General features: G+C 55.2%; 1 protein-coding gene across 2 annotated transcripts in view; it reads right to left on the reverse strand.

The window, feature by feature from the left end:
* The window catches only part of LOC101868402 (oxysterol-binding protein 2-like), an 80,189-nt gene that overhangs the window by 56,744 nt on the left and 2,552 nt on the right, over positions 1-20,893 (reverse strand). Inside the window, exons 2-3 of one of the 2 annotated variants that reach the window (XM_034068356.1) lie at positions 14,984-15,061; positions 515-723 (exon numbers count right to left, since the gene is read on the reverse strand). In XM_034068356.1, coding sequence (XP_033924247.1) covers positions 515-723; positions 14,984-15,061 — 287 coding nt within the window. The remainder of the gene's footprint in view (positions 1-514; positions 724-14,983; positions 15,062-20,893) is intronic. The other variant, XM_034068357.1, reaches the window with a different exon arrangement.

Consider the following 20,893-nt stretch of genomic DNA (forward strand, 5'->3'; position numbering starts at 1 on the left):
CCCCACCCCACAGTGAGGTGGTGCACGGAGGAGGAATGTGCACGGAGGAAAACAGCTCAGCTACATGTGTGTGTCATCCGTCTGCCAAACTCTCCTGAGCTCTGAGTGAATGTGGAATGCATGGCTCCAGCATCCTGTTGTGAACTGGTGCTCCCTGCAGTGCCTCTTCCAGCATCCCACATCCACACAAACCAACACAGTCTCCAGGAGACAGACACATCCATCCTGCCTTGAGAAGCATCATCATCAGCAGCCCATTTTGACTGGTCCTCTACAACTGACAGCCAGCACCAGGGACTTTGCAGGCCTGCCCAATGCTGCACAACCAGACGAGATGACGTTTGGTGCACACAATGCTGTTTAGAAGCCTTTGTGTCTGTGTGACAGCATCAGCTCTGTTTAATTACGTATGACACAGGATCTGCCAGGCTTTCTGCACGAGTTAGCATACACAAAAGAGCTGCTTTACAAGGAGGTTTCAGAGAGGACCCAGCTGCAGGGTCACAGCCTCTACCTGACTGGTTGTTCCTCATGCGGATGGCTTTGGCTTTGGCCAGCTCCAGGGCCGTGACCCAGCGCTGCCTCTCCACTTCCGAGTTGGCCTTTAAGTGGTAGGTCCTTCCCCCGTTGGAAAGCACAATGTTACAGGAGTCCTCCGTGTCGATGTGAGCCGTGGACAGGTTGATGGTCCCGCGACACGTGTGGGCCATTTCTGCCTGCGTCCTGCAGAGGAACAGAGGGAAAAGGAAGCGTCAGCCCCCCTGCACCCAGCCTGGCCCCACAGCACCCAGCCCCACCACAGAGCCCCATGGACACGACCCCAGCAGGAGGTAAGGACAGCAAAGCCATTGCAGTCAGACAGGTCTGCAGCAGAAGGAATGGACTGGGGCACCTTGAATCCTGTGTTCAGTTCTGGGCTCCTCACTACACCAGACACATTGAGGTGCTGGAGCAGGGCCAGAGAAGAGCACCGGAGCTGGTGTGCTAAGATCCTGCACACAAAGATCACCATGTGAAAGGAAATGGAAGCAACACAAGTCCTATTTGGCTGTTAAGCACCTTTAATACTGCCAAAATGCACAGAGACACAGACTTGCCCAGCCTGGAGAAGAGAAGGCTCCTGAAGGGGAGACCTTAGAGCATCTCCAGTGCCTAAAGGGGCTACAGGAAACCTGGAGAGGGGCTTTGGGCAAAGGCCTGTAGGGACCATAGGTTAAGTTCAAACCCAGCACACAGCCCCATTACATCTGCGTGCGGGAGGGGAGTGAACTGGCACCAAATGAAATCAAGCTCTGATTCTCACTTCCACAGTCACCCTCTTTGTGATGCAGCACACACTGATGTGTTCCCAGGAGGGATTACCTCCCCTTTCAGAGAACTGCTAAAATGATTTTCTCCTCTACACAAAACAGAGGTCTCCAAGGTGACTTCACTCAATCAGCTCCCGTCACATTCCCAGCCCTGCTCTCCCACCCAGAACACCATTTGAGTCCAGGTTTTTGTTCTGTAAGCTCCATTCCCATGCCAATCTGCACAGAAACCAAGCCCTATCCATCAGCACCCTGACACGAGGCAGGCACCTGACCCAGCCCTGAGCCAACAACCAGTGACTCCTCTGTGTGCATGGGGAGAGGCAGGAGGCAGGGGTGCCCTTGAGGAGCGCTGCTGATGGGGTGGATGTGCTCAGCACCACCAGCAGCTCAGCTCTTGTGTAACACAGCCCAGGCACATCTCCTGACCCGGGACTTCCAGCAATAATCCCAGCACTGCGCATATGGGAGAGGAGCTGGGCAGCCTGCAGCAGAGCTAAAGGGAGGTTAAAGCTGGGCTCAGGGCACAGGGGTGGAGGCAGAAGAGTATCTGGGAATTTTTTGCTGTTCCCTCACAAAGCTCATCACAGAATCAGCCCAGCCTGGTTTGGGTTGGAAGGGACCTTAAAGCTCCTCCAGCTCCAACCCTTGTCACGGGCAGGGACCCCTTCCACTGGAGCAGCTGCTCCAAGCCCCTGTGTCCAACCTGGCCTTGAACACTGCCAGGGATGGGGCAGCCACAGCTTCTCTGGGCACCCTGTGCCAGCGCCTCAGCACCCTCACAGGGAACAGCTTCTGCCTAAGAGCTCAGCTCAGTCTCTCCTATTTCAGTTTAAACCCATCACTCCTTGTCCTATTGCCACAGCCCCTATTTTGGTAAGGACAAAGTGCCTGGAGGTGTTCACAGCCTGAGCTCACCATGACAGGCAAGATCACACAGCAGCACCCCAAGACCTGACAGATTCGTTCTGACTGTTTGGTTACAGTCTCAGGTCAGTGAGACGTGTCCCCAGCACACTCAGGGCCCTTCATCCTATCACTACACTCCAAGCAATCCTATCCCTAACCAGGCTGGACAAGGTTCTGGGTGACCTGATCTAGTTGAAGATGCCCCTGCCCATGGCAGGGGGTTGGACTAAATGAGCTCTGAAGGCCTCTTCCAACCCAAACCATTCCATGATTCTGTGATGGATTTGCCTTCAGAGATCTATAGAGAGCTGTGCAGGGGGAGGATGAAGAGGACCACCTCACAGGGAGCACTTGCCAACAGCACAGCAAGAGGTGCCCTGCAACTCCTGGAACACAGGATAGAGGTTACCTGTGGGTGTTAGAAAGCAGGAGGAGCAAAGAACATCCAGCAAGGGGGAAGCCAATGACCCAGGTGAACAAAACCCCTTCCCCAGAGCCCAGCAGCGAGATGCTCAGAGCCCCAGGGTGGCTACATGGGAGTCCTGAGGCACCAGCTGAGGCACAGGCTCCACTGGGAACGTGGCTCAGACTCAGTGGCTATCAACTGCACAGCACGGATTATTCCCCAAATCCCTTCTGGGGCAGGAATGGGGTTTCCCTGTGAGGGTGCTGAGGCGCTGGCACAGGGTGCCCAGAGAAGCTGTGGCTGCCCCATCCCTGGCAGTGTTCAAGGCCAGGTTGGACACAGGGGCTTGGAGCAGCTGCTCCAGTGGAAGGGGTCCCTGCCTGTGGCAGGGGCTGGAGCTGGAGGAGCTTTAAGGTCCCTTCAACCCAAACCAGGCTGGGATTCAACGAATCACCAGAAAGATTTCTTACTCTAAAAGCATCAATGCACTGTTGTGATGCCAGCAGGTCCCTATTCCAGCAGCCAAATCTCCTCTGGCTGCATGCAGGGATCCCAATTCCTGCACACACCAATCAGGGGATGCTGCTCTGAACACAGCTGAAAAGCTGCTCCAGCTGCTTTCATACCACAAACCCAACATACAGAGCTTGACAAGACAACTCCTCAGCATCAGGTACTTAAAAAGGCTTTTGCTATAAAACTCCTGGAGTCTTAATTTTAGCAACTCCTACTCTGCAGCCTGACAGATGAGCCACACAGCACAGTGCAATCAGAGAACAGCAAGTCACCACGTAAAGCCCTGCTTTCCAGTTCTGAGGCTGCTCAGGCTGCCAGCGCTATGCAAAAGATGCTCCAAGACATCTTTCTATATATAAAACCTTGAAACTCCTTTGTAAGAGCTCTGAAGACAGATTGATAAACAGAGCCAAGAGCGGGGAATGTACAGAATAAGCTGGTTTTCATCTCTCAGCTTCACAGCTTTGCTTTCAGCTGTATCACAACAGCCCAACAATTACCTGCAGATGCTGGCACGACACTCACAGGGATATTTTAATCACAGCTGTGTGGCTCTGTGGGAAGTTAACAGGACACAGCAAGAAATGGAGAGCTCCAGAGCTCACACCCTGCTCCCAAACACTGCTCACATACAACAAGGTAGCACGATGGATGCTCCTGGGATTTCTCTGCTAAGATGGAGCTGTTGGAGTGAGTGCAGAGGAGGCCATGGAGATGCTTTGAGGGCTGGAGCAGCTCTGCTCTGGAGCCAGGCTGAGAGAGCTGGGCTGGGGCAGCCTGGACAAGAGAAGGCTCCTGAAGGGGAGACCTGAGAGCAGCTCCAGTGCCTACACCTTCAGTGCTAAATTCCCATCTTTTCACTGCCCCAGCCACTTGCTCTGCACTGCAGGGCTCAAACCCTTGTCCATGCCCACCTCCCCTGATGGCCTCGGTGACCACAGGGTGAGCAGCACTCAAGGGCTCACAGGTTCTCCTGTTCTATTCCTGCACATCCTTCACCGGAGGGTGTTCCTCACCGTGGTTGCTCCACAAGCACATTTGGGCACATCCATGAGAGGCTGCGCCTGAATCTCCAAGCCTGACCACACACTTTGGGGAATTCAGCCTGGTGAGAGCATGGATGCTGGAGCCAGCACGTTCCCAAGCAGCCACCCAAGCATCCTTCCCTTGGGAAAGCGGAGCCGAGTGTTTGAACAGGAATCTGCTGTGACTGCAGCCCTGGCAGCAGGCACTGCCAGACATGCAAGGCTTCTCCAGGTTGTCCCTCAGCTGCCTGCTCCCTGTCTGCCAGCCAGGAACCGCTCCAGTTTAAATGGCATTCACAGGGAAACCTGCTGCCATGCAGCCTCGCGGGGGTTTCCATCCCCTCAGTGCTCTCTGGAGCTGTCACAGCTCACACCAGGCAGCTGATGCTTTACAAAGCTTACTGCCCACGTCTGGCTTCCGAGCGTAGGTGAGGAACAGCCTCTCCAGCACCACAACAGAAGGTTCCTGCAGCTCATGTGCTTCGGGGGGGTCGATCAACACAGCCCAGGGACAGCCCATCCAACCTGAGCACTGCCAAGGACAGGGCAGCCACAGCTTCTCTGGGCACCCTGTGCCAGCGCCTCAGCACCCTCACAGGGAACAGCTTCTGCCTATGGCATGAAGCTGGACAAAAATCCCGGAGCCACTGCTGGAGCTGGCAAACAGACACCTCAAGGAGCTTTTGGCTGTCCTATGCCAACAGAATTATGGACCTAGGTTTCCGCAGTGCTGCAGATCGCACCCAAGCCCCAACCCCGGCACAGCCACAAGGAAATGCTGCACCATTCCAGCACAAATCCAGCATCGCAGGGCACTCCACCAGGAGATGTGGGGAGGGTGATGAACACATTGCCCTGGAGCAGCCGGTGCACCCCTGGTGTCAAAGCAGCTCAAGGACCCCAATCACACTTCAGAGCCCAAGAATTGAAGGGCGCTGCAGAAAGACACCTGTGCCACCCACCCCAACACCCCCATCCTGCTGCCCTCCTGCAGTCACACACTGAGGCAGCCCAGCATCCCCTCAAACTGAGCACTCACACACCACCAGGTGAACACCACCGGGGGCTGCATCCCTTCCCGGATGATGAGGGTGAGCGTTTCCAACCTTATCTATCCAGAAGAGAGCATGGCAAGAGACACGCACGGGGCAGCGAAGCAGCACAGCCAGGAGGCACGGCCCCAGTTAGAGAGGGAGCCCTGGTCCTGCAGCTGCTTCAGCTTCCCAGCAGCACATCCCATGGAGAAAGGGAAGTCCCCACACTGGCAGCTTGGGAGCAGCGGAGCACATCCTAGCCAGGAGCCCAGGGGGTTTCTCTGCAGAGGGATGTGGAAAAGCATCACCCTACAAAGCACAGTGGTCCAAGACCCTGCATCACACGGGGAAGTAATCCTTTACAATGAGGGTGGTCGATGAGGTACTGGTTTCCCTGAGAGGTGATGGATGCTCCATGCCTAGAGACGTTCAGGGCAGGCTGGATGTGGTTCTCAGAAACCTGCTCTAGTTGAAGATGTCCCTGCCCATTGCAGCGGGTGGGAACTAGATGAGCTTTGAAGGTCTCTTCCAACCCAAACTGTTCTATGGATGTAACAGTGAAATGTAGCATTGTAACTACAAGAAAAAAACCCAAATGCACATAGAGGCTCATTTAAACGTGGGTGTTGTTGTGATCAAGGGGTACATCACAAACAGAGGACACCCAACTATAAACAGCTCAAAGCATCCCCCACCTGAGGCTCTCACTGCTGCTGTTTCTAGCAACATCTCAATCCAGGCATTTAATCCGGGAACCTGCAGAGCTCCCAGGCCCAGGTTTGTCCGACAGGACATTTCATTCCCATTAACCCTGCACACAGCATGAAGGCCACTTTCTAGCAGCCAAAGTGTAGATGTTTGACCCCTATTACCACTCCATACCTGATTCACCAGGACCTCATCTCTGCCTCCACATTCTCAGTTATTTGGACACCTGAAAACATTCAGAAGTTCAGCCAAAAAACACTTTTTAACTCTTGTCCCCTGGGCAAGAGAAGAAACCACAGGATCATAGATCATGGAATCCCAGCCTGGTATAGGTTAGAAGAGACCTTAAAGCTCCTCCAGGTCCAACCCCTGCCACAGGCAGGGACCCCTTCCACTGGAGCAGCTGCTCCAAGCCCCTGTGTCCAACCTGGCCTTGAACACTGCCAGAGATGGGGCAGCCACAGCTTCTCTGGGCACCCTGTGCCAGCGCCTCAGCACCCTCACAGGGAACAGCTTGTGCCTGATCTCCAACCTGAACTTCCCTGTTTCAGTTTGAACCCATCACCCCTTGTCCTATCACTCCAGTCCCTGATGAAGAGTCCCCTTCCTCATCATTGTAGCCCCTTCAGACGCTGGAAGCTGCTCTGAGGTCTCCAGCAGCTTCTCTTCTCCAGGCTGAACAGCCCCCATGTTCTCAGCCTGTCCCCATACAGGAGGTGCTGCAGCCCCTGCTCATCCTCGTGGCCTCCTCTGGCCTTTCTCCAACAGCTCCATGTCCCTCTTGTGCTGGGCACACCAGCACTGCACCCAGTGCTGTAAGTGGGGTCTCATGAGAGCACAGCAGAGGGGCAGGATCCCCTTCCTGAGCACTGTTCATGCTCTGGGGATGAGCCCAGCACATGGGAGGAAGCTGAAAGCTTCCCAGCGGACACCTCTCTGCTGCTTCCACCACCCACCTCTCCTAAGTCAGAGATTAACACCTATTTTTCCTATTGTAGTTTCACAGATTAAGTTGAAATCACCTTATTCATCCCACTTTCCCATCCAACTGGAAAACATCATCTCACGACCTAAGTGAAGGGCCCTGCAGCCACAGAGAAATATTTCTACCAGCTGCAATACTGGGAAATACCTTTAGAAGAAGCTGCAGAGGCTGCTGCAGGCAGAGGCAGGGCCAGAAATGAAGGACAGGGATACAAAATCAGCAGAACTGGGCAAGGCAGCAGGAGATGGGGACAGAAGAGGAGATAGCAGCTGGATGGGAAAGAGCAATGCTGAGCAATGCTTTCAGCACTTTGCTCTTTTAAGATGCTGCAGAAGAGGCAGCACAGGGGTCACCAGGTTGATCCCCTCTTAACTCACTGAGGATGGCGATTTCTCCCAAGGGATTTTGTTCCATTACCAGCCTGGGACCACACAGAAGATGAGGTGGCCACAAGCCCTTGTGGTGCAGGAAAAGCCATTGGTGCCCTGGTGCTGAGCAGCACAGCTCTTCCCCCGGCATGCTGCTCTCTGCTCTCCTTCCACAAAGCAGCACAGACTGACTGTGGACGATGCACGAGGGTTTCCACAGGGAATTCACAACCTGACCAGGGATGAGGTGGAGCTCTCCATGCCCCAGGCACACCAGCACTGCCGCAGCACAGGGACAGGAGCCGCGCTCCCCATCTCAGCCCTGTGACAAAGGGCTGTTGTGCCACCAGCAGCACCCCAGCAGCGGCTCCCTCCCACCACACAGCAGCTTCCAGCACTGTGCCACCAGTGCTCAGGGTGCTCTGAGCCCCAGCAGCTCCTCCACGCTCAGATCTGGTGCTCCACCCTCACCCTGCCCTGGATACAAGCACATCTGAAGCACTCCCTGTAGCGCACGTTACAGACACCCAACTGCACGAGCACCCCATGGCGTGTGTCCCATGAAATGGGTTTTGCACATCCTTTGGTCGGAACAACTGGAGCATGCAGCCAGTGACCTCTGCATTCGCTTTCAGGCATGAGCAACCCCAAACAGCACTTTAAAGCTGGGCTCCTGTTGAGGCTGACCACTCATGTGCCTGCAGTTAGGGGGTGGAAGCACAGACACCAAACCTCCCCTGGGTCAAGGAGGAAGGATTTTGATGCCAACTCAATGCCAGCACACAAATGGCCCGGAGGAAGCGGGCGCGTGGCTCGGGCAGTGAGCAGCGATCCCTGTCAGCACATCACCAGCTGCTTCAGCTCGCACCAACCACAGGCTCCACGTGACAAAGAGCTCGGATCATGTTGTTTTCCTTCCTCTTTTTGCCTTCACCAAACCTACCACATCACAAACCAACCCCAACCCCAACCAAGCATATGGCCAAGTGCTGAGATTGCTGCAGAAACACCCGATTTAGTGCTATTTAAAGGCAGATTAATCCGACACTGGCCACAGTCAGAATGGGCACAGATTAGGAACACTCAGGTTTCAGGGACAAAGCCTGCAATTCCAGCTGTGATCCTTATCCCGCAGTACAGGAATTGACCCCCCAACCCATCCAGCAGTTTCCCAAGCTGAGTCTGGGATAAGTCCCTAAACACCCCAAGGACCCAGCACTGCTTAGGGGTGACCTGACTAAACCTGCCCTAGAAACACAGGGATGCAGTAAGCAGAGCAATCTGGATTTCACAGCTCTTCCCTGACCGGACCACCTCGTCCATCTGCATGCTTTGCCAGCAGTGAGTTTTCCATGATTCACTGGTACATGAAGATGCCTCCAACCTCAAAGCGCTGACGCTGGCAAAACAGGCTTGTGAGATGTTGCATTAAACCTTTATGGCCCAGAGCATCCGGGATGAGCGCAGAGCCTTGTCCTGCACTGCAGTGCTGGGAGGAGCATGTCCTTCTGATAAATAACCTTCCCTCAGCTCCCTTAGAGGTTTGGTTTTCTCTTTGGGAAGCACAGAGAGATACAGCACTGGGTGAGGAGAAGCTCCACATGACCCACAGTGAGTGCTTGAGCCCAGAACCCCCCCATGTGCTGGGCTGCACCCCCAGAGCGTGAGCAGCAGCTCAGGAAAGGGATCCTGCCCCTCTGCTGTGCTCTGGGGAGATCCCCCCTGCAGTCCTGATCCAGCTCTGGGGCAGCAGCACAAGAGGGACATGGAGCTGTTGGAGCGAGTGCAGAGGAGGCCATGGAGCTGCTGCGAGGGCTGGAGCAGCTCTGCTCTGGAGCCAGGCTGAGAGAGCTGGGCTGGGGCAGCCTGGACAAGAGAAGGCTCCTGAAGGGGAGACCTGAGAGCAGCTCCAGTGCCTAAAGGGGCTGCGGGAAACCTGGAGAGGGGCTTGGGACAAGGGCCTGTAGGGACAGGCCAAGGGGAAGGGCTTGAACCTGCCAGAACAGGGGAGACTGAGATGAGCTCTTAGGCAGAAGCTGTTCCCTGTGAGGGTGCTGAGGCGCTGGCACAGGGTGCCCAGAGAAGCTGTGGCTGCCCCATCCCTGGCAGTGTTCAAGGCCAGGTTGGACACAGGGGCTTGGAGCAGCTGCTCCAGTGGAAGGGGTCCCTGCCCGTGGCAGGGGTTGGAACTGGATGAGCTTTAAGGTCCCTTCCAACCCAAACCAGGCTGGACTCTGTGAAAACTCAGCTGTGTTAAGAAGGTGAAAATAAGGCAGCAGCAGAGCAGTGCAGGACAAGGTCTGACACAGGAACTCCCATTGGGCCGTTTATGAAACAAATTAAAACATAAAACCAAGTTCAAAACCCAAACCCCAAATCCAGTTACAGAGAGCACCCCCTGCCCCCCCCAGCAGCGCTATCTCCTCTCCCCTCTGCAGAGGCTGGAGGTGGCCCTGGCTGATAAGGGCATGAGCCCTGTTAACAGGGCACCAGCAGAGCTCTGGAGGCCAGTGTCCTGGGGGAGCAGCTTCACGTGCTCCCCAGGGTGACCCAGCTGCCCATGCTGGGGTGGCACCACACACACAGCCCTGCTGCACCACAGCACTGCCCAATGCACGGCTTGGAGCAAGCTCTGATGCACCAGAAGCAAAGAAACGGGTGCAGCTTTCCCCTCAGCACATCCTGCTCATGGCAAACCTCTTCAGAGGTCAGCTTTGGCAGCTCCCTCCCTTCCACACCAGAATCAAGTTGCTGGTTAGGGACATGAAACTGCTGCCCCTGCCGAGCAGAGAAGGGAGCCTGAACTTGAGAATGGAAACACAGATGTGCACAAGGTACCTCCAGGATCAACATTACCTATGAAGGGATCAATCAGCCTCTAAGGCCATGCTCCCGAGGCGTGCAGAGGTCAGTGATTCAGTGAACGGCATTTGGTTCCATATGGAAGACTGATGAAGCAGAGAGGGGAAACTGCAAGCAGGCAACTAAACCGTGTCTGCAATGTGAGTGCATGGGGCAGGGGGGCACAGGGTAAGATCTTTCCCATTCCTTACGACACAAGCCAAAAAATAAACTTTGGCAGCAGCCTGTCGACAGCTGGAGATGCCAAGAGCTTCCATAACATAGAAACTGAGAGTTAACTGCTTAGTGACCCATGCTTCAGATTGGGAAACCTCTTGGATCAAACACTCCAGGTGCTCAAAGGGCCTTAGAAAACCACTTTTGGACATGGCAGGGGGGTTGGAACTGGATGATTTTAACGTCCTTTCCAACCCAAACTGTTCTATGTTTCCATACCTGACACATCCCCACTCTGGAGAGACACTCAACATCCTGCATCCAGCTTTGGGGCAATGGCACTAGAGAGATGGGGAGCTGTTGGAGTGAGTGCAGAGGAGGCCATGGAGATGCTGCGAGGGCTGGAGCAGCTCTGCTCTGGAGCCAGGCTGAGAGAGCTGGGCTGGGGCAGCCTGGACAAGAGAAGGCTCCTGAAGGGGAGACCTGAGAGCAGCTCCAGTGCCTAAAGGGGCTGCAGGAAAGGGGGAGAGGGGCTTGGGACAAGGGCCTGTAGGGACAGGCCAAGGGGAATGGCTTGAACCTGCCAGAACAGGGGAGACTGAGATGAGCTCTTAGGCAGAAGCTGTTCCCTGTGAGGGTGCTGAGGCGCTGGCACAGGGTGCCCAGAGAAGCTGTGGCTGCCCCATCCCTGGCAGTGTTCAAGGCCAGGTTGGACACAGGGGCTTGGAGCAGCTGCTCCAGTGGAAGGGGTCCTTGCCTGTGGCAGGGATTGGAGCTGGAGGAGCTTTGAGGTGCCTTCAACCTGGATTCTGCAATCTCAGCAGCTGCTTTGGGGAGCCCAGGCACAGTGCAGAGGCTGCTGTACATGAGCCATGAAGGCAAAGCAGCCGCTGAAGAGTAGAAGCACCTTTGCCCAAGCAGGCTCTTTGCCGGTTCAGACCCCTCTGCTGGAGCTCTGGGGCAGCAGCAGGATTTCGCCAGCAGGTCACACAGCCCCAGTGCAGCTCCAGGCCCTGGTGTTCCATAAAGGGCATTAGAACCCTCTGACCGAGCGTCCGTGTCCAGCAGTTCCCGTCACAGGGCAGGAACAGTTTATTTTTAGAGCTCAGGCTCAGCAACATCCATTTCCGCAGCAGACATCGAGCGGCTCCGACAGCTCCAGCCCGGCGCTGGCACACAACAAAGGCGATGCTGTTTGTCAGCAGGACAGCCTGAACCGGCTGGGGCAAGCAGGGAGCCACAAACACAGGGGCAGCAGCAGCAGTGTGCCAGGACAGCACACACGGGAGGGCAGCGCGGCTCTGCAGCTCCAGGTGTGCTCATAGACACCCCAGTGTGGGGTCAGAGGGGACAGTTACACCTTTGGAAACAAGTATTGAGCAGCACAACTCAGCACCACAAGGAACACTGCCCTCTGAAGCCTTCCGCCAGCACAGGAGATGGCTTCTGCTGCACAGCTTTAAAGTAGAACTTATTGAAGACAGACCACCTATAGAATCACAGAGTCCCAGCCTGGTTTGTGTTGAAGGGAACTTCAAGCTCCTCCAGCTCCAACCCCTGCCACGGGCAGGGACACCTTCCACTGGAGCAGCTGCTCCAAGCCCCTGCGTCCAACCTGGCCTTGAACATAGAATCATAGAATAGTTAGGACTGGAAAGGACCTTAAGATGATCTAGTTCCAACCCCCCTGCCATGGGCAGGGACACCTCACACTAAACCATGGCACCCAAGGCTCTGTCCAACCTGGCCTTGAACACTGCCAGGGATTGAGCATTCACAGATTCCCTGGGCAACCCATTCCAGTGCCTCAGCACCCTCACAGTAAAGAATTTCCTCCTTATATTCAATCTAAACTTCCCCTCTTTAAGTTTCAACCCATTACCCCTTGTTTTGTCACTACAGTCCCTAATGAGGAGTCCATCCCCAGCATCCCTGTAGGCCCCCTTCAGACACTGGAAGCTGCTCTGAGGTCTCCATGCAGCCTTCTCTTCTCCAGGCTGAACAGTCCCAACTTTCTCAGCCTGCCTCCATAGGGGACGTGCTGCAGCCCCTGATCATCCTTGTGGCCTCCTCTGGACTTGTTCTAACAGTTCCATGTCCTTTTTATGTTGAGGACACCAGAATTGCACACAATGCTCCAAGTGATGTCTCATGAGAGCAGAGCAGAGGGGCAGGATCACCTCCTTTGACCTGCTGGTCACACTCCTCTTGATGCAGCCCAGGATACAGTTGCTTTCTGTGCTGTAAGCACACACTGAAGCCGGCTCATGTTCATTTTCTCATCGACCAACACCCCCAAGTCTTTCTCCTTGGGCTGCTCTGAATCTCTTCTCTGCCCAACCTGCAGCTGTGCCTGGGATTGCTCCGACCCAGGGGTAGGACCTTGCACTTGGCATGGAACATTTATGGTCCAGAGGTGCACTTGTACTGGCTTCCAAGCCTCGGGCTGTCCTTCCCTCAATCCAGAGGGCCATGGAACAGGGGAGTCAATGCCAGACACAGGAACCACCAGTGCTGCTGGCACTGCCAGGGCAAGCCACAGACGTGACGTGGTTTCTCTTCATCCTCCATCAGTACCCCAACAGTGAAGGCAAATTCACCAAGCTTCCAGCATCCAAAGCCAGGGACTGACAGAATGGACCTTTAATCAGGGCTGGAGGCAGCTCAGGAGGCCTCAGGGCCATTCTCCTCCGCAGGAGCAACCAGATGAAGCTGCTCAGGACCTTATTTAGCCACAGCTTGAATACAGCCAGGTGTTTCCTCCACCTCTCTGGCCCCTACCCCAGTTCTCATCCCCCACTCCCAGTTAAAACATGTTTCCTTGTGTCCATGAAGGATTTCCATGCTCTGGTACCAGCCCACAGCTTAATCCTGTCACAAGCAGAGCCATGTCCTCTCCACACACTCCCACCATGGGCAGCAACCAAACCTTCTCCTCCTCCTTGCACCACTCCAGCCCCATCCAGGGGACCCCACAGCAGCCCCACAGCCCTGATGTGCTGAGCAGAGGGCATGGTCCCTTCCCTCAACATGCTAACGCAGCCAGAGAGACTGCTGCCCCCGACAGCCCCTTGGGGTCTACATGGACCCACCCAGGGCTCTTCTGCCTTCACACCAGCTACCCCAGGGCAGGGCTGGCATCTGCCACTGCTGAACATCACAAGGATCCATCACCCTGTTTCTCCTGCCTGCCACGGTCCCTCTGAAACCCAGCCATGCCTTCTCTCTGCTACATCTGCAGTCATCCACAGCCCGGCTGTGCTGCACTCACCCGTTAATAAACACATTATAAAGCAAATACCAGGACTAATGTGGTGTCACATCTCCAAAACAAACCTCAGCTGCTCTGTTCAGACACTACACACTAACAGCTATGAAGCCACACACTGGTTATTCCTAACCCATCCTTGGCAGGGTATGGCTGCCACGAGCAGCAGCACCACAGCAGCTTCCAAAGGGGGTCTCATGTGTTGTCCCAAGCCCATGAAGGTACCATACGAGTCAGCAGTGGAAGCTGGCAGCACACAAAGCACGCTCCACAAGGGTCACCTTTTGTACCCCCACAAACTGACTGCTGGGTTGAGCACTCTCTTCCCTCCTGCTTAGAAAAATGACACTGGAGAGACATTCATAGCTGGGGTGCCTGGAGCAGCCTTTTCCCAACACAGACCCAACTGGCAAGGAAAGGAGCAATCCTACATTGATGAAATAAAGACATGTCTCAGTTTCACCTGAGCACACAGGAAAACCCGCAGTGCTCTGCATTCCATACACTCTCCGGGGAACACCTCAGAGGGAACATGGCAGTAATAAAAGTGGATAAACAGAATCCAGCTTCAGTCACAGGAACACAAACACTGGGAAGAGCCAAGCTGGAGGGTCCAGTCCTTGAGAAACAAAGGATGCGGTTGTAAAGCGCACAGCCCTGACACATCATCACTGAGCAGTCACCTCCCAGTGCCTCCAAAAAGGACTTCAAACCACAGGCTTCAACACTTCCCTAACACTGAACCAGCTGCAGGCTCAGCTGGCACTGCCTGCTGCTCATCACCTCTAGAGTCAGAGTCCCAGCCTGCCTTGGGTTGAAGGGACCTCAAAGCTCCTCCAGCTCCAACCCCTGCCACAGGCAGGGACACCTTCCACTGCAGCAGCTGCTCCAAGCCCCTGTGTCCAACCTGGCCTTGAACACTGCCAGGGATGGGGCAGCCACAGCTTCTCTGGGCACCCTGTGCCAGCGCCTCAGCACCCTCACAGGGAAGAGCTTCTGCCTAAGAGCTCATCTCAGTCTCCCCTGTTTTGGCAGGTTCAAGCCATTCCCCTTGGCCTGTCCCTACATCCCTTGTCCCAAGCCCCTCTCCAGGTTTCCTGTAGCCCCTTTCAGCACTGGAGCTGCTCTCAGGTCTCCCCTTCAGGAGCCTTCTCTTGTCCAGGCTGCCCCAGCCCAGCTCTCTCAGCCTGGCTCCAGAGCAGAGCTGCTCCAGCCCTCGCAGCAGCTCCGTGGCCTCCTCTGCACTCGCTCAAGCAGGTCCAGTCACACCATGAAGATGACCAGATGATTTTTAAGCCAAAAAGGTTCTTCTCTAACTGTGTCAGCTCCCCTCATGCACAACCCATGTGGAGGTAAGGATCATGTCACTGCCTGACTGGCACAAGCACATCTCCATCACCCATGGCCTTCCTGCAGCCCAGTACACCCAAACTCACCCCATCCTCCGGGCTGGCACCTGGGTGCTTTTCACACGCTTCCAAGCGGAGCCATCACTCCTGACAGTTGCTGAAGACCTGAAAGAAAAAGTTGGTGGAGCCACCCCTGTGCACTTCACAGGAGAAGAGACACGTCCAAAGCCCTGCAGGTTCCCAGCACCAGCGAAGGAGTTGCCACGGATATCCTGTGGTGTGCAAACACTCCAATCCTGTGCTGGGACGAGTGCTCGGCACAAAGCATGGAGTCAGCTGGGAAGAGCCTGACACTGTGCAACACGGCCCAGCATCACCCAGCACTGCAGGGAGCAGCCCTGAGGACACTGTGCCCAGCAGCAGGAGGGACAGTGCCGTCCCAACAGCTCTGCTGCAACCCTGCTACCGCACCTGGGAGGCAGGGCAGGGAGAGCAGCAGCGTGTGTTCTTTAGCAGAGTACACAGCACTGTGCTCCATAGTTATACAGACTGAGAGCCTGGGAACAAAGATCTTGTGCACTGAGAGCAGCAGCTCAGGGAGGGGATCCTGCCCCTCTGCTGTGCTCTGGGGAGACCTCCCCTGCAGCCCTGATCCAGCTCTGGGGCAGCAGCACAAGAGGGACCTGGAGCTGTTGGAGTGAGTGCAGAGGAGGCCATGGAGCTGCTGCGAGGGCTGGAGCAGCTCTGCTCTGGAGCCAGGCTGAGAGAGCTGGGCTGGGGCAGCCTGGACAAGAGAAGGCTCCCGAAGGGGAGACCTGAGAGCAGCTCCAGTGACTAAAGGGGCTGCAGGAAACCTGGAGAGGGAGCTTTAAGCTCCCTCACACCCACATCAGTTTGTGACTGTGCAAGGCAGGATTGCTGGATGCAGGGCAGCCACATGTGGTAACTCCTCTGTAACACACACAAGGCAGCCAATGCTCTTACACTGCAAACATTCCATCACTGTGCAGCACTGCCTGCTCCACGACGACACTTGTGAGCAGCAGCAGACCCAGCCACTCTGCAATGTCACACAGGGATGAGAACATCAGCTGGTGACAGCAGGAGGCCGGGAATACAGAGAGCAACATGCCACATTGCCAAACAGCTCTGGAGCAAGCCCAGGCTTGCAAAGGTGATGTGAGTTGTGCGAGTGCCTGGAACAGGACCATGGAGGAGATTTAGAATCAAAGAATAGTCTGGGATGGAAGGGACCTTAAAGCTCCTCCAGCTCCAACCCCTGCCACGGGCAGGGATCCCTTCCACTGGAGCAGCTGCTCCAAGCCCCTGTGTCCAACCTGGCCTTGAACACTGCCAGGGATGGGGCAGCCACAGCTTCTCTGGGCACCCTGTGCCAGCGCCTCAGCACCATCACAGAGAACAGCTTCTGCCTGATCTCCAACCTGAGCTTCCCCTGTTTCAGTTTGAATCCATCACCCCTTGTCCTGTCACTACAGTCCCTAATGAAGTGTCCCTCTCCAGCATCCTTGTAGTCCCCTTCAGACACTGGAAGCTGCTCTGAGGTCTCCAGCAGCTTCTCTTCTCCAGGATGAACAGCCCCCATGTTCTCAGCCTGACCCCATACAGGAGGTGCTGCAGCCCCTGCTCATCCTCATGGCCTCTGGACTTGCTCCAACAGCTTCATGTCCTCCTTATGCTGGGGACACCAGCACTGAACCCAGTGCTGCAAGTGGGGTCTCACAGGAGTAGAGGGGCAGGATCCCGTCCCTGAGCTGCTGCTCATGCTCTGGAGATGCAGTCCAGGATACAGAACATTTGTTGTGCTCTTACCCCCTTGCTGCCACTGCCAATGGACTCACGTCTGCCCCGTGGTACCATGATTTCAGTTTGTATCTTTACTTGTGAGGCTGATTCCTGCATCTCCTGAAGGCTCAGCACTGGCCTGTGTGAGTCAGCAGTCACTGACCCCAGCAAGCAGCACGTCCAGCTTTGTTATCCTCCATCCCTAATCCTGCTGCTGAGCATCTTGCTGCCCTCAGACACCGACCCATGAATCAGTCATGACTAAACACACTTTTCACCCCAAACCAAGGCTGATACCAAGTGTAGCACAATCCCTGCTGAGGTGCCACAGGAATGACTGCAGGAATTGAACAGTATCATGAAGACGACCTGAAGGGAAACATAACACCTGCAGTGAGCTCAGGTTTTGGAGCACTATCCCATTTAGGGGACAAACCTCCACGCTGTTGCAGCAGGATGGGCTCCTGCCATCTCAGGGTGATGACAGAGCTGCTGGCCACAAGCAGCAGATCTACACGAAGCAAAAGGTTCTGCTACCACCACACACCGAAGTTACCTCAAATCACCCACGCACATTCCAATGGAATTCACGTAAAGCACAGACCAATACAGGAAACTCCACAGTCTGATTCGCTGCAAAATAGGAATCAACCTACAGGTGATGGAAGCGCAGGCTGCTGAGGAGCAATGAGCTGTGCACACTGTGCTGGCTGGAAACTCCTCTTGAGGAGGAGCTCGGGTAGGTGAAGGGGTTACTGCAAGGGAAAACCCAGCAGGTTTCTCACATTACTTCTGACAAGAAGGCTCAGCTCCTTCACCAGTGATTCACTGTGGCACCAGGGCGACAGGCTCAAACTGAAACCTGTAACTGGAGCAAGCAGGGTCAGAGCTGAATTCCTATTACGCTGGCAAAGAACAGGCGTAGGAGCTACAGGCGCAGGGAAGCGATGCCATCACCTCGGCGTGCTGGGGCCAGCCATGCCAATGGACACAGCCCCAAGCTGGTGGCAGTGTCTGAGGGGAGCAGCAGCCACCCCACAGGCCTGGGCTGTGACAGGCAGAGCTGACACAGCCCCAGCACACAGGGAGCAGCACAGGACCAGAGCACTGACCTTCCTCTGCCCCTGCAGAGGACAGGACAAAGGCTGCAGCAAAGGTGGAACCACACCAACAGGTTCTCCAGCAACTAAAGCTGGAGCAATTGAGCCCAGAAGGGTGAGAGGCACCTTCCCCTCCATAAACACCCCAGCAGCTGAGCCCACAGACATGCTTCAGGAACAAACAGCCCCAGGAGCTACAGCTGCAGTGTGACAGTTCACAGTGCAGATCACCTCGGGACAGCGAGACAGGCTGGGGTCAGTGCACAGAGCCACAGGCTTCGTGCCTCTCAAAGCTTCAGTTCTGCACAGGACAAACCCGATACTTTGCTACAGTTCCATCAAATGAAGCATTGGAGTCAGTACATTTAAGATTGTATGGGTTGAAACAAAGCATCAAGATAGTTGACAGCTCTTGTGCTGCTGGAATGTGCTGGGCCTGGCTGGAGCTGGGCAAGCACCATGTCCCCAGTGACAGAGAGGAGGCTCCTCAGAAACAGGCAAAGGATGGACAAGAACGGACAGCAAAGTGCCTTGGGGATAAAGCGAGCATCAGGAGAAAACAGGGTGAGAGTGAACAGAGACTGTTTAAAACAAGGAGCTCAAAGTCACCGTGCAGCTACAGGACTGTCCTCAAAACCTGCGTGCTCCAGCACCCTAAGGATGGCCAACAGAGAAGGACAGGACATCCTTCCAATCACTAAAGGGGCTCCAGGAAAGCTGAAGAGGGGCTTGGGACAAGGGCCTGTAGGGACAGGCCAAGGGGAATCGCTTGAACCTGCCCGAGGGGAGACTGAGATGAGCTCTTAGGCAGAAGCTGTTCCCTGTGAGGGTGCTGAGGCACTGGCACTGGGATTCAGTGATATTCAGCTGCTCCTGTGCCTGCGGAAGGACCAGCTATTACAGAAATCATTATAGGGAAGTACCTTTCTCCTCATTTTATAATGTACAAATTAAACAGAAGGAAACATTTTACCCCCAGGGACTGTCCAACACTGGAGAGGAGAGGGGCCCCCAGAGGCTGCTTAACCTCATACCTGGGAGGCATTGAAACCTCAGCAGCCTGGCTGGGGGGGCCCTGGATCAGAGCCTCTCAGAGGTCTCTTCTGGACATCCTCAACTCCTCCACAGCTCCAGTACCAGCAGCAGTTTCCAAGCTCCATCCTGACCCCACCACCTCAGCTTTCAGCTGGAGTCACAGGGCAAGAAGCAAGAAAAGACCCTCTGTGTTGCACTCCAGACCTTACAGAGGTCACCAAGTGTTAACTGCTGGATACCCAACACCAATGAAGAATGCTGCTCAGGGAAACACTGAGCACTCATCCCGGGATGCGAGCTGCCCCTGCCCTGCACCAGCCCAGCAGAACCCAGACAAGGCAGCTAAAGCATTGACCTGCTGAAGGCTCTTCAGACACCAAGCCCTGAGCAAGGGGCTGAGGACCAATGCCACAGAGAGCACAACACGAAACTCAAGCTCTTTGAAATCCAAGAAAGCTGCTTGGAGAAAACAACACTCACCTGGAGCATCGATCACAAGAGCCAATGTCAATCTTTGATGAATTAATACTTACCTCAAGATCCTCTCTAATCTCCTTGAGAACACTTATCTGTTCAAGGTGATTAGATTCTCCTGGACAGGCTAATTACAGCTAATGATAACTCCGGGAGTGGCAGCCTGCCAGAGCAGCTCAGAAAGGGTTTGAATCAGGAGCAAGTAGAGCCTCCCTTGCACAGGCAACACCTCAGGCATCACCTCTGCCCTGCAGGTTCTCAAGACAGCCACAAACCTTGGTCAAAAACCAGCCTAAGAGGGCCAATCAAGGGCATCACAGTGGTCCAAGTACTGGGACTGAACTCCTCCCACTGAGCTCTGCTGCCTGGGGGGGTTTGCTCAGAGTGAGCAGTGCCCCAGCATGGGGAAGCTGAAGTTCACTCCCACCCAGACAAAACTCCACCACAACCTGTGCTTCGTTATGAAAACAAAGGCCTTGAGACCAGAGCAGACTGGAAGATGAAGGAGCTGCATCTCTTAGCAAGGAGCTACAATCTGAAAGAGGAAACCTAAGAGGAAATTTACAGCCAGCCTGGAGCCGAGGAAAGAACCCAGTGATGGATGTGGAGACCCCAAACCAAATTTCACTGCTGGACCAAGAGGCACACGAACAGTGTGGGGTAATGGGGTGCAGAGAACATCAGGGTGTAAACCCCCAGTGATCTCCTTGTCCTGGGTCCAGCCCCAGAGGCTCCCAGCTCTAGCTGCTCCCATCCCTATTCCACTCCAGTATTTACTTCAGAATTGAACATCCAAGACCCTGCTGGGGAAAACCCAGGCAGGAGAATTCTTCCCACAGCTCTCTTGCTGGGTGACTCCTGGAGCTCCTCAAGCCACGTGCATCACTCCAGAGCAGGGTATTGCAGGGGAAACTGCAATTACTCAGCTGTTATCACTCTGCACAGCTCCAGAGCAGGGAATATGAAGTGAAGGCACATGACCTGCAGGGAAGCTTCACTGGCAGGGGGAGTTAATGCCTTCATAGATTTACAAAGATACAGGAGGCTTTATACAATGGAATTACAGAATTCCAGCCTGGTCTGGGTTGAAGGGACCTTAAAGCTCCTCCAGCTCCAACCCCTGCCACAGGCAGGGACACCTTCCACTGCAGCAGCTGCTCCAAGCCCCTGTGTCCAACCTGGCCTTGAACACTGCCAGGGATGGGGCAGCCACAGCTTCTCTGGGCACCCTGTGCCAGCGCCTCAGCACCCTCACAGGGAAGAGCTTCTGCCTCAGAGCTCATCTCAGTCTCCCCTGTTCTGGCAGGTTCAAGCCATTCCCCTTGGCCTGTCCCTACAGACCCTTGTCCCAAGCCCCTCTCCAGGTTTCCTGCAGCCCCTTTAGGCACTGGAGCTGCTCTCAGGTCTCCCCTTCAGGAGCCTTCTCTTGTCCAGGCTGCCCCAGCCCAGCTCTCTCAGCCTGGCTCCAGAGCAGAGCTGCTCCAGCCCTCGCAGCAGCTCCATGGCCTCCTCTGCACTCGCTCCAACAGCTCCAGGTCCCTCTTGTGCTGCTGCCCCAGAGCTGGATCAGGGCTGCAGGGGGGGT

The sequence above is a fragment of the Melopsittacus undulatus genome, chromosome 12, assembly GCF_012275295.1.
Source record: "Melopsittacus undulatus isolate bMelUnd1 chromosome 12, bMelUnd1.mat.Z, whole genome shotgun sequence".
Classification (NCBI taxonomy): domain Eukaryota; kingdom Metazoa; phylum Chordata; class Aves; order Psittaciformes; family Psittaculidae; genus Melopsittacus; species Melopsittacus undulatus.